General features: G+C 50.2%; 5 protein-coding genes across 5 annotated transcripts in view; 1 reads left to right on the top strand and 4 right to left on the bottom strand.

The window, feature by feature from the left end:
- Positions 1-3472: 3472 nt before the first annotated feature.
- BP5553_05535 (Subtilisin-like protein) lies at positions 3473-5369 on the bottom strand (the record flags this gene model as incomplete). The annotated part of the gene is made up of 2 exons (XM_032014158.1): positions 3473-4513; positions 4563-5369. The coding sequence occupies 2 exons, from the start codon at positions 5367-5369 to the stop codon at positions 3473-3475; spliced, it is 1848 nt and encodes a 615-aa protein (XP_031870758.1).
- A 1107-nt stretch (positions 5370-6476) lies between these two features.
- Positions 6477-6749, bottom strand: BP5553_05534 (uncharacterized protein; the record flags this gene model as incomplete). Its single annotated transcript, XM_032014157.1, has 1 exon — positions 6477-6749. One exon carries the CDS (start codon positions 6747-6749, stop codon positions 6477-6479), a length of 273 nt encoding a protein of 90 aa, XP_031870757.1.
- Positions 6750-6997: 248 nt separating this feature from the next.
- Positions 6998-8055, bottom strand: BP5553_05533 (Uncharacterized protein; the record flags this gene model as incomplete). The annotated part of the gene is made up of 2 exons (XM_032014156.1): positions 6998-7774; positions 7828-8055. 2 exons carry the CDS (start codon positions 8053-8055, stop codon positions 6998-7000), a joined length of 1005 nt encoding a protein of 334 aa, XP_031870756.1.
- A 702-nt stretch (positions 8056-8757) lies between these two features.
- On the top strand, positions 8758-10038 carry BP5553_05532 (uncharacterized protein; the record flags this gene model as incomplete). Its single annotated transcript, XM_032014155.1, has 1 exon — positions 8758-10038. One exon carries the CDS (start codon positions 8758-8760, stop codon positions 10036-10038), a length of 1281 nt encoding a protein of 426 aa, XP_031870755.1.
- A 1047-nt stretch (positions 10039-11085) lies between these two features.
- The window catches only part of BP5553_05531 (uncharacterized protein), a gene marked incomplete at both ends in the record, with an annotated part of 4458 nt that continues 2203 nt past the window's right edge, over positions 11086-13340 (bottom strand). The window contains one exon of the mRNA XM_032014154.1: positions 11086-13335. Within this exon, the coding sequence (XP_031870754.1) occupies positions 11086-13335 (2250 nt within the window). The remainder of the gene's footprint in view (positions 13336-13340) is intronic.

Below are 13340 nucleotides of genomic sequence, written 5' to 3'. Positions count from 1 at the left end.
CACACCGCAGGCGCCGAGGGAGGGGGGGGGAGATTATTAAAATTGATTAAATTGATTCAGACGATAGGGGTTGATTCTGTCTCTTATACACATCTAGATGTGTATAAGAGACAGGGGGGGGATTAGGGGAGGAGATTAGGGGGCGTGCCGATTGGCGTGGCCCTGAGGGGAGCCTGTAGGAACGCCTGTAGCGGTGCGGAGCGGGATGAATCGTGAAACAGCCACCGGGTTGTCCACGTCCATGGGGAGGGTCCAGGACGAAGTACTGTACATGTACGTACTGGAGACGGAGTGGTCCAGTGGTGGGCCACGCACTGCCACAGAGCAGAGGGTCTAGTGGTCAACTGCTAGCTAATAGCTAGGAAACACAACCACACATAACCAGCACACACAACACAATACAAACACCACACAACCACAAACACAAACACAGCACCACAACCGTACAACACACCGTCGTGGCAGCTGGGCAGCTATAAAGTTAAATAAATAAATAAAAAAAGGGAGGCAAACGGGCTTCCACCTGCCTGTTCGCACTGCAAGCAGGAAAAAGGACACCGCGAGACGGTGGTCAGGGTCCCCCGCCTCGATTCACCAGTTCTTCCTTCGTCCCACGGTAATCATGCAATTTGGCGCTGCGCTGCACGGTAAGATAAGGTAAGCTGGGCAGTGGACAACGGGACAACTGGACAACTGGACACTGCTGCTCGGAGATTATTCGAATTATTTATACGCCAGCGATCGTCGTTCCTGTTACGCAGATCCCGTTTCTAGTGGGGAGCGCGTAGTACTGCACTCTGCGCTACGGGGCACTGCATCTTATCTTAATTATTATTATTTAGTGCTGTACATGTACAGTACTTCCTTTCTGTACTGTGTACTCCGTAATGTACTGCTGCATGTCAATGAGTCGAGCACACAATAATAACTACGGTATATCGGAGAGTTCCCATCTCAGTACTGAATAGTAAAATTGAGTCTTATCCACCCCCCCCCCCATCCTCGCCGCCAGCCAGTTTCATCTCATTTCATCTCGCCAAACCCATCATTATCGCTCTATATGCATAAAAATAACGTGTCAACCTGCCGCATGGATTCATGGAATTGCGGGCCAAATTTGATGGCTCAATCTTCGCAAGGCTGGCTGGCAGCTGGCTGGCCACGCGTTTCATATGAGATTTCCGAACATCTGTGCCCTGGCGCAGTCGTGATTTGGTCGAATTTCCTTGCACGACGAATCACTTTCTTAGCGAGTGCTAAAGTATTGTGGCTCACGCAATTTCCTTGGCTTCTCCGAGGAAGCCAAGCAAAGCAAGCCAGTTGCGAAAGTTTGATTTTGGGCTTCGAGACCGCTCTTGGTCCTGTTCCATATCGCAGAATTGCTACGAGGTATTGCAAACGCGCAACTGAACACAACACAACATAACACTCCCTGCCAACTGCCAACTTCCAACTTCCAACCCCTTCCTCCCTATTTCCCCCCCTTTGCCACCACAGTATCACATTCCTCGTTCAATACTCTCCAAGTAGCACTACGCACTACGTACATCTCCATGCTGATGATTCATCCCCTTGCGCATTCAACAATCTGAATCCGAACCTGCCGGGCCTCATCAAACAAACCCCCCCCCCCATTCTCAGTTGGGACAAGCTACATGCACCGCCTGCCCCTACGTTCACCACCGTTTCCACCACCCCTTGCGCTCACCAAAAGCTTGTACTGTTACTACTGTATCATCGCCTTTCATCGCTCTGCAGATCCGAGGTTGTGAAAACGGCACAGCCGCCTCATCCCCACGGCTTCACCAGCTCCCGAGAACCCACTCCGCAGGTACCGGTACTAACAAAAAACTGAGAAGCCTATCGCGGGCAACCGATCGTGAAGGCTTATTCACAGCGGGTTTCGATTTCTATCGGCCCGTCTGCAGCGAAAACCGGTATACCAAGGATCTATGAGCTGTACTGTACAGTGCCAGTTTCCGAATAATAATCTTGCCCTATAGGAATAGCAAGGCTTCGAAAGGGTTTTTACCGCGATGATGGGGTCTGGAGTCTGGACCCGATGAGGGACCCGGCGGCGGTACTTGGCATCGGGGATGTGCAAAGATTTCCGTGGCTAGATGCTCGAGTTTTTTTTTCAAAACGTCGCCGCCGCCGAGCACGCTACGTGTGCGATCGTACAGTAATCAAGTTGTTATTTACTTGAGTACCCGAGTCATAAGTCTCCAACTTGGCCAGCCGGTCAAAATACCTTCCCCTGCCGTCAATCTATCTATGCCTTAACATCCACAGACGTTGCAGATTTTGTCAAATACTTGATCTTGGCCAATGCAGTGAGTTCTATGGATCATGGCCACCAGTGAGTCCAGTTCGTTCTAGAGCAACTTCCCTCCAGAGAGCTCTACGAAAGACTTTTAAATTCAGTATCCAGATGCAAGACGAAGTACTAACAGCAAAATTCGATTGACAAATAGAAAAGCTAGACAGCCGGATTCCGGGAGAAGTGTCACCTAGCTATATGTCTTGCCATTCAAGTCGAGAAAAAGACTATTACGGCACCGATAGGACAAACAAACACCATTCCATTCCATCTATGCTTACCTATGCTTCACTCAACCCCGTCCCGTTCCCATCCACCCCATCATGGCCTTCACATGCCATTCGTGCTTATTCGGTGTATTATCAGTGACATATTGTACATGTACATACGTCCCACAGCTGGCTCAGGTTTGAACTCTAAAGCACACACGTCACATAAAATCATGGTAACTAGTTGTGATTCTCGGGCTTACTTGAAACAAGTAATAAGCCTTTATTTTAATAAATTAAAAATAAATGACTTGTATGCCTAGTGATCATTCTAAAACGTAAGAAGATAAATTAAAAGTCTAAAGAGAAGACGTGCCCTCAGCATCCTCTAAGGAAAATAATTTCCTTGCCAACAGCTGGTTGTATTCGTTTCCCACACTTCACCAACCGCGCTATGTTGTACATCCCTCCGGCATATTTACACCGACGGGAAGGGTTTTTATCTTCAGCATGAGCATCACAGGCGACTGACTTGCACGATCCCCCGGCGTGACAATACGGAGGGAGTATTATAATTTAGAGGGCTTTTTATCGTGCAGGGCTAGTTAACTAGCCAAAGTCGAGAGAGAAGAATGGCATTTCTCTTCGAGGCTTGCTTGAGGCTGGTGGCGTATGGGTTTTGAGGAGGTGATTGATAACTGAAGTGCCTAGCTACATAGAAAAACTAAAAAAGTAGCTATTCAACCTCGACTTTGTCACAGATTCTTGTTACATCATCATCAAGCATCCAGTTCCATCGCTACTAGCTACTTACCATATTACAATATATCACATATTAAGCAAAAGATAATTCTCAATAAGCTTGATTTAACTGGTATTCATTTGTCATCATTTCACACATTATATATACTTCTTTAATTTACTTTTCACGTCCCTCTCCATCTCACTTAGTATCTAAAACACCTCCCTTATTCGCCACGAACGGCGTGCTCAACTTCAACAACTTCCCAAAATCTGGCGTCCCAAGCCCAGTCACCGCGTCCCAGCCTTCGGTTGCATCCCAGCTCGCGCCCGGAATGACGGGGCTGCCATTGGGCTTGCTGTTAAACCTGCTCATTCCGTTGCATCCAGTGGCTGCTCCGAGCGTGATATCATTCAATCCAAACTGGCCGACGGTATAGATCCACGGGTTCAGGAAGCCCAGAGTGGGCAGTCCGGCACTGACGCGGGCAGAGTTGAGAAGCGCGACGATTCCGTTGAATGTAGGTGCTGAGCAGGATGTGCCACGGTATCCGTTGTCAGTTCCCTGATCAATGACACGGAAATTCTGCGCCTGAGCGGCAACATCGGGGAATCCGCGACCATGTCTGTTGTAATAACCCTCGTTCTTGTCACCGATCTTGCGTAGGTAAGAAGTAACTGCGAGCTCTTGGTAGAGTGGACGGGGCCAGATGTTCGAGAAGCCGCCTGAGGAGAAGAAGACCGCAACTTCGGGCTCAACGTAGCGGGTTCCTCCTACCGAGGTCACATAGGGACAGGACGCGGGGAATTGCGGCTGGAACTTGGTGGTGTTCTTGCCATCATTGGAGAGACAGAAGTCACCTGTTCCAGAGTCGCCGGAGGAGAATAGAATGGTCTTCCCGCGGGCTCCCAGTTGTGCGAAGAGTTGGCAGACTTGCTTGGCATAGCTGATGGGGATTTCTTGCTCGTTCTCGCCATAGGAGATGGAGATGCTGTTGGGGATCTCACTGTTAGGGAGCTTGGTCAATGCGAGAAGCCACTCGAGGTATGGCTCGTTGGTGTTGTCTGCTTGGGTTGGAGAGTCGCCATCTGGGATCAGGAGTCCCCGGCCGCCAGTGCTGTATTCAACGACTGGCGTGGGGTATCCAACGCCGACGATGTATTGGTTGTCGAGGTTGGCTTCACCTGAATCTTCCGTGCTGGTTTGGTTGTTGCCTCCGTTGCTGAATTGAACCACACTGAACTGGGAGGTGTTAGCGCAGACGATACTTGGAAAATCGACCTATACTTACATTGTGACCAATGGCATAAGGAGCATAGACTTTCTCGAATTCCTCCAAATCTGCGTATCTGGCATATTCCTCCAAGAAGGAAGCGAAGCCGACAGTGTTCCCGTTGTCGGGATCTCCCTTGTAGTGAACGTTATAAAGGTTCAAGAGACACTCAGGTGTGGTTGTCGTGTTGCATGCTGGGTCGAGTTTGGAGGGGGGTGTTGGTTTGCCCAACCATTTAGCCTTGCCATTTGTCTTTGGACCAGCATCAATCAATTGAGCGTGTGAAGACAGCGGCTTCAGGCTCCCGAATCTTGTGGTTGGCTGCACGAAATTGATATGATCTCTGACTTCATCAGGCACTGAGTAGGATAGAGTTCGAAGCACATTCTGCTTAAATTCCTCGCTCTTGTACCAGCCAAACTTAGTGTTCAACAGTTTATTGGCGTTTCCGACAGTGGTCTTGAAAAGAACATAATCGCTGTCATCGGTAATTGCCGTGATATTGTTGTCCTGGAGCCAGCTGATGGCCACATTTGAGGTCTGCTCTGTCGGCTGGAGAAGACTCCTGAGCTCGTGCCCCTCATAATGCTGGCCGTACTGCTTATGATCCGGGGTAGAAACATCCATCAGCTTCTCATACAGGGAATCAACATTCTGCTGCTTGAGCGACAGACGCAGATTGACGTTCTCATCGCCCTCGGCATCACGCACGAATGTCCAGCCACGGGGCACGCCATGGAGGGATTCGAAGACCGTGCTGGCAGCAGCAGCATGGACGAGAGATGTGAGGGAAAGAATCCGCAGGGCGGTATGGAGAGAGAACATCGTGCCAGGGCGAGCGTCTGGCTCAACTAGGAAGGACAATGGAGAGGTGGAGAGAGGGGGTGAGAGAAAAGAGGGAGCGCAGGTGAGAAGGGAGGGGGCTTAGGAAAGCTTTATACTACCGGTATGCCATCCCTATCGCATATTGTCACCAAGGTATATGGATAACCCGGAAGATGCTGGCGAGGGCGATGAATGAGATTGGCTGTCTTAGATATATCCTCGTTCGCTACATGAGAGATAATGGAAGGAGGACCGATTGAGCAATGAGCTATAAGCTCTGAGCTCCGCCGCACTGCAGATCTATGTTATCCGGACCCGACCCGGGCACAGCGATAGGGATTTCTTGGTACTGTACCTGCTTAATCGGTGTTGGCCCTGGCTAGCACTGGCAATCTAAGGATATTAATTGGAATAAAGGCACATGTATGTATGAGGGAACCATGCAATGCGTGCTAATGCGGGGGAGGGGCAGATTTCCGTCAATCGTTGGCCTCGGGAACTCCCATTTAGGCGCGGAAGAACTCCTCGCGCACCTTTGGCCAGTTCCTAGGTAAGCGTGCGAAGTAGACATCGAAGATGTCAAAGATAAAGCCAAAGTCAAATCAAGATTGAGATACGCTGGCAATGACACATAAGACCAAAGTAATGCACACAATACAGAGGACTCAGAGATAGAAGCTAGGTGAAGACGATCGCCATACTTCGTACAGATTGAGAAGCAGCAGCCAAATACCTTAACAAGCTTGCGGTACTCGTACGGCTAAATAAGGTTAAGCTTTGCCCTTGCGGCGCTGAACCGTTGTGAGGTCGGCAACCGCCGCACTTGCCCCTTTCCGTCCATAATAAAAACGGGTGGCGCAGCCCAAACGTTCTCTCTTCTCCGAAGAGCAAACCAATAATCAGAATTTCTAGGGCGTTTCCAGGACGTACTCGTAGTATATTATCGATCGAAGTCGGTAATATATCCCGTTCTTGGCCGCCCACCGAACTCCAGCTCTACCAGGCCCCCTTTGGGCCTAGGAGGATCGGCCAAGACAAAACGGTAAACGCGCCCCTTGCGCACTTCTGCCCGCCGTCGCCTTCCTATTTCCGTATAATTCAAACGCCTTATCCCATGAACACTTCCGCCATTTTTGATGTCAAAGTTACCATGCTGCTTTGCTTCTCGTACTTTTGGCCGCTTTGGGCAGCTCGAATAGAGACTGCGGTTCTGGGGCCTAGTAAGCACTCCTTCTCGGCGTGTTTCTCTCTTATATCGGTGTTTCCCGGGCACTTGGCAACCTGCGGGCATTTCCAACGTGTAACCTGAGGAAGATAAGACAATTGATCGACACCGCCGCCTTGGGCAGGGGGTTTGGATGCAGCCCGATTAGTGTACATCTTTGAATACGGAGTATGGTACCATGTCGAAGTACCTAGTCGGCCCAAAACTATCCTGCTATGCAGAGTCGTCAAGCCAGTTGCCTGTACCCGAGTCCCGGAGATAGCCCTACAAGGGGTGGGATCAGGACAATTGGTGAAGGACAAGTCCAAAGCATTTATATAGAACTAGCCCACAAGAATAAGCCTTTAAATTGCATATAAAATCACGAAATGAAGGCTGAAATGGGTAATATTATACAGCCTCATCATGGCGAAACCTCAGAAGCAGTCTTCTTCTGCCCAAAAGAGAGGAGAATTTTCTTCGCACGAGCAGGCTGCTTCTTCTCATCATGTCTTTCACGCTCACCACCCTTCCTTCTCGATTTTTTCCCGGGGCGACAACAGCAGCTCAAACAAAGATGGATGAGGCATCCAAAAAGACTAAAGCCGGTCGCGATCCACATGAAGGCAAACATCTGTGCGCCTATGTCAGCGCCAACATTCAGCTCTGGCTTACTCGTCGCCACGGTCTTGAATATGACGGCCATAGCTGTCGCGATAATCGTTGCTACCGTGATGAGTAGAGCTGCGATGAAGGCCCAAAGGGAGAAGAGTAGCGCCCGTGGGCGCGAGGTGAGTGACACCGGCGCAAGAAAGATGCTGATGAAAACCATGCAGGCGCCTGTAAGAAAGAAGGCGAACATGATGTGGGACGCAATGCGGAGCAGAGAGAGGATTGTGTTAATCTCGGCGGGTAGTGTAATGGTTGCTCCGGCGAGGAGCTCATTGAGTAGGATAGCGACGGGGTTGAACCAAAAGAGGGCTTTTGGCGATGAACAGAAAGTGATTCCTTCGTTGGTGTACCCTTCGCAGAAGCTCCAGAGGCCTACTTGGTAGAAGTCATGGAGACCGAGCGAACGTGCGAGGGAATTGACGAAAGTAATATCCGCGGGCGTTGAAACGGGGATGACTTTGGAGAGGTTGATATTGAAGATCCAGGTGTCGCGGATGACAGCTTTATTGTTGATATTGCCGATAATTGTCTGCGTAACAAGTTAGCTTTTGTTGAACTCCCCAAGGAATCGGAGACGCTTACGAGTATTAAAAATATGAGGGAGATGAGGTAGAACAAAGAGGATAGCATAACCCAGTTTCGTCTTCTTGTCTTCCCGACGTTCCTGCCCACCACATGGCCCCCTTCTGCGGTCGGCGTTGCGCCTGAAGCTGGTGAATTGTCATTGCGAACGACTCCTTCCTCTTCTCTTTCCCCGGGCGTTTTCCTTTCTCGCCGTCGAAGCGCAAATTGCTTGAGTGTTGAGGCCATGATGCTCGTCGAGTACGCCTCGAGGCCCTCAGTCGCCGAGGACAACGGAGGGAGCCGGCAGAGAGATATCGAGATTCAAATAGAGCGATAGGGAGTGTCTTAGATCTCAGCGCAGCTGATTGAACACCATTATCGTATACCTCGGTACAATAGTAGAGACTGCGTTGACGTCATTGAACCCTTGGCCTGCTGACCGTTACGCGTACAATGTTGTTGCACAGTGGATCACCGGATAAGTGTCAGTTGATCGAGGATCGATATTTGTAGAAGTTGACAAACAATGATTATTTCCAAGTTAAATTTCAGAAAGCATATATTTCGGCACTTCCCCTGAAGATTATGCTAGTACCGCTTCTAGACCTTTAAGGCTGCTCCCTGTCCCTTCTACGCGTCATAGGCGCAATACCAAGCACTTTGCACAAGGTACGTTGCTACGTACCTCCCATCCACTGGCCCGCTAGAAAACAGTCTAAAATACGGATCGCCTCGTGTTATTGTTCTCTAACCAGGGCTCTTACTTCGTACAGTCATATTTTTTCGAATCCTTCTGGGCGTTCTCTGTTCTCAGGGCCTCAATGTAGATTTCCTATTGGAAGCCGTTGACTTCTGACTACCTCAGCTAGGTGCTGGGAGGCTTCGCAGAGACCCACGAAAGCGCAACGGAAAGCACAAAGCACAAAGCACAAAGCACAAAGCTGCAAAATGCTCTACTCAGCAGTTATATCCTATGGCTTGCTCGTTGCAATTGGAGTAAATGCACAGTCGCAGTCGAACTCGGCCTCAGCCTCGACCGCCGCCTCGGGCTCTATATCAAGTAGCCAACAAACCTCCAGTGGCTCTGCCAGCCAGTCAACTATACCCACAAGTACTTCCGACGGCAATCTCATCTTAAGTGGCACCGCCAAACATACAACTACCGCCTTGACTGGCACCCGCAATGAGACTACTACAAGCTCAAACACAAGCTCAACCCAAACGTCGACCTCTATCACCGAAACGCCAACAAATGTCACGCCCTGCAACGGGCACCCCTTATTCTGCGATCGAAAATATGGCAATATTACCGAAGTAGCAGCACATAATTCGCCCTTCATCAGGCCAGGAACTGCAGCTGCAAATCAGGCCCTGCCAGTTGAGGCACAACTCGATGACGGGATTCGGCTCCTTCAAGGGCAGATACACTTCGTGAACAACACGCCTCACTTCTGCCATTCATCCTGTGATATGCTTGACGCAGGACCAATCACCGACTACCTAGGCTCGGTTTATAAATGGATATCCACCCACCCCTACGACGTTGTAACCATCCTGCTAGGGAACGGCGACTACACAGCTGTCGAGAAATTCGTCCCCTTCCTTGAAGCTACAGGTCTCGTCCAATACGCCTATATACCCCCCAAAATACCCATGAACATCACCGACTGGCCTACCCTAGGCTCTATGATCCTCTCCGGAAAACGAGTAATCTTCTTCATGGACTACGAAGCCGATCAAAAATTGGTCCCCTGGATCCTCGACGAATTCTCCCAGGTGTGGGAAACTCCCTTCGATCCCATAGATCGCAACTTTCCCTGCGTCGTTCAACGACCGCCAAACCTGCCTGACGCCGAAACGAAAATGCGCTTAGCCCTTATAAACCATAACCTCAATTATGAGATCTCCCTACTGGGAAACAGTATTTTGGTGCCGAATATCCCGTTGCTGAATATTACGAATAATGTTACTGGCTTTGGGAGTCTGGGCGTGAATGCACAGCAGTGTACGGAGAAGTGGGACCATCCTCCAAAGTTCTTGAATGTGGATTATTATAATGTGGGTAATGGGACTGTTTTCGAGGTTGCTGCTAAGTGTAATAATGTTACCTATGCTCCGGAGCGGCCGTGTTGTGGTGTCGCGGCTAGTGATGCCCCGCGAGCCTTGGGAGTTAATCGTGTATTAGCGACCGCTGTTGTTGCGTTGTTGGCAGGCTTGTATTTGTCATGATAGGATGGTCATAACGGTAATGGATCCTGGATGGGTTCTCTTTTCTGAGTATGGGTAATGAAGCTGGTTTTCGAGCATCCGCATTCATCTTCAAGTAGCGGACGGTGTTTAGGTCATGGGCATTCATAGCATAGCATTCTTTGGGGGTTAGAAAAGTAGATAGATATCCGATCCTGACGCACTTCATATATTAAGTCAACATTGACAAACCCATGCCCATATCTCATGTCTAGCTCTGTAATATATTAACAAACAGCACTGTAGCTAATATCTCCTGTGAAAAGAACAGAGATTGAATGGAGCGCATAAATCTCCCTGTATGCCTTGAAAGGGCAGCTATTATTCACTACCTAGGTAGCTAGGTCTATTTTTAAGTTCTAAGTAATAATCATGATTATGCACCTCTCTGATATATCTGCTCGATGATATTGCAGTAACTTGGTTGTTCAATACTGTGGAGTTACTCTAGTTAGTAGTTTACATTGGCGGTACAATACCTATTTTACACTAACCGATTGTAGGATATAGAACGTCTACGTACCTTCAGCAGGTACAAGTGTTGTATTTCCAACTTCGTAAAATTCAATAGCTTCATTTAATGATCACTATGTGCAAGCAAGTCCCGAGAAAGAACAAATTGACCATTGCTAGCTATTAGTTATACTTTAACAAAGGCACAATCATAGTATAGTAACAAGAACAAAGTATGTATTCGCAAGGAAGGAAATCGCATCATTCAGTATATAAAAGCAAACGATAGGTCATGTAGATTGAACAAGCAAACGACAATATATACATAAATGCCACCCAATACGTCTTGAAACAAACAAACCATGAATAAAGAAATAAGGATAGGGTATCATAACATACAAGAAGAGAATGCCCATGATATGTTACACCCTGTTTCTCCATGTAGGCCCCAAAAGCAAACCATCAGGAACAGCATTCAAAATAAAAATCCGTAATCGCATAATGTCATCATCATAAGAAAGCGAAAAAAGGAAATTCGTAAATCCATCTAGCGCGTCAAGCATAATCCCACAGGTATCATCCAAACACTTTTTTCGTAACAGTCCACAAACTCTTCAACGCACCATGAGGCTTCTCCTCCACAATAGGTCGACGACGATGAACCCTCTTCTTCCTCGGTCGTTCAGAAGGCGGGTCAGAACCCTCCCTCTCAGCGGCTCGTCTCGCCTCCTCAGCATCACGGAGTTTCTCCTCCTCTGCTCTCCTTTTTCGGCGTTCATGTCTAATCCTCCTCGCCTCATCATCCTTCTCTTTCTGCTTCTTCGACTCCTCTGCAACTTCCATCCTAGCGAGTTCCATCTGTTTCTCGGCCTCTTTCCTCGCCCTCCGGGCCTCTTTTTCTTCTTCGGTTCTGTGTCGATCCCTGCCTTCCTTGTACCTGCTGTCGCTGTCAGGGCGGTGGGAGTTTCTGCGACTGGAGCGTGGTTTATCCTCCTGTTTCTCTGACCTCGGTCTCTCTCCAGAATGCGATTTCCGCTCATCTTTTTGTACCTCCCTTGGCTCGTTCTGCTCATCGGGCTGGGGTTTTTCGCCATCGAGTTCGAAGCGGAGGCGATCTGTGGTTGGAGACTTCTTCTTCGGGCGAATTTCCTTGAAATGTGGTTTCCTACTAGCCATGAACGGGGTCTTGACCTCACTCTCCCCTTTTAAGGTGACCAATGTCTTTGGTCGTTTTTCGCCCTCCTCTTTGCTTTCATGGGAATGATTTGATTTGCTGCTGTATCTCCTTGTCGATAAACGTCTCGGGATAGCAGAAATTGGAACTTCAGCGGCGGGCTCATCAACCACAGCACTTTCCATCTTCTCTTCTTCTGCAGCTTTCGCCTTTGCCGCCCGACGCTCTGCCTTTCGCTTGTCATGAGCTTCCTGCTCCTCCGGCGTGCGATATTTCTTGCTCTGAGATTGGTGAGTCCCCGTGCTTCCAATGCTAAAGCCGCTATCATGGCGCATAGGCTTTTGCATCTTTGGAGAGGAGGGACTGAAGAATGCCTTGAATGAGTTTTCACTATCACGTCGGGGACGGCGAGGACGTGATTCTTCGTTAGGTACGTCTTTATCCCTGCTACTCTGATGGCCCGACCCTTTAGAGTGCGGGTGCCTGGATGACCTATGTCTCCGCTTGCCAGATTTGGGGGATGAAGGAGAATCTGCAGGTGCAGGCTCTTCTGAAACAGCAGGCAATTCCTCTGGCTCTTCAACAATAGCTTTGTCTGTAATAGGCTCTTCTGGAGCTGGGTCAGCCTCAGCTGTGGTTGTATCTCCCGCTTTAACTTCGTCAACTGACGGTGCTTCTTCTACAGTTGGCTCCTCAGCAGCGGGTTCTTTAGTAGCAGGCTCGGCAACTGGTTCTTCAGCAGGAGTCTCTTCTGTAGGTGGCGCTGGCGCAGCTTCCTCCACGACAGGCTCTTCAGTGGCAGGCTCAGCAACAGGTTCCTCAGCAGCGGCAGGCCCCTCAGCAGGTGGCTCCTCAGTGGCGGCGGGCTCTTCGGCAGCAGCAGGTTCTTCGGCAGCAGCAGGTTCTTCAGCAGCAGCAGGCTCCTCAGCAGGTGGCTCTTCAGCGGCGGCGGGCTCCTCAGCAGCAGCAGGTTCCTCAATAGGAGCCTCCTCAGCAGCAGGCTCCTCAGCGGCGGCGGGCTCCTCAGCAGCAGGTTCCTCAGCAGCAGGCTCCTCAGCAGCAGGCTCCTCAGCAGCAGGCTCCTCAGCAGCAGGTTCCCCAGCAGCAGGCTCCCCAGCAGCAGGCTCCTCAGCAGGTAGATCTTCAGCAGCGGCGGGCTCCTCAGCAGCAGCAGGTCCCTCAGTAGGAGCTTCCTCAGCAGTAGCGGGCTCTTCGGCGGGTGGCTCCTCAGCAGCAGGCTCTTCGGCAGCAGCAGGCTCCTCAGCAAGTGGCTCCTCAGCGGCGGCGGGCTCTTCGGCAGGTGGCTCTTCAGTGGCGGCGGGCTCTTCAGCAGCAGCAGGCTCCTCAGCAGGTGGCTCTTCAGCGGCGGCGGGCTCCTCAGCAGCAGCAGGCTCCTCAATAGGAGCCTCCTCAGCAGTAGCGGGCTCTTCGGCGGGTGGCTCCTCGGCAGCAGGTTCTTCAGCAGCAGGCTCCTCAGTAGCAGGTTCTTCAGCAGCAGCAGGCTCTTCGGCAGGTGGCTCTTCAGTGGCGGCGGGCTCTTCAGCAGCAGCAGGTTCCTCAGTAGGAGCCTCCTCAGCAGGAGCGAGCTCTTCGGCGGGTGGCTCCTCAGCAGCAGGTTCTTCAGCAGCAGCGGGCTCTTCGGCGGGTGGCTCCTCAG

The sequence above is a fragment of the Venustampulla echinocandica genome (genome assembly GCF_003357145.1).
Source record: "Venustampulla echinocandica strain BP 5553 chromosome Unknown scaffold_2, whole genome shotgun sequence".
In the NCBI taxonomy this organism is placed as follows: Eukaryota; Fungi; Ascomycota; class Leotiomycetes; order Helotiales; family Pleuroascaceae; genus Venustampulla; species Venustampulla echinocandica.
The sequence above is the reverse complement of the archived record's forward strand: the minus strand, read 5'-3'. Positions and strand labels throughout refer to the sequence as shown.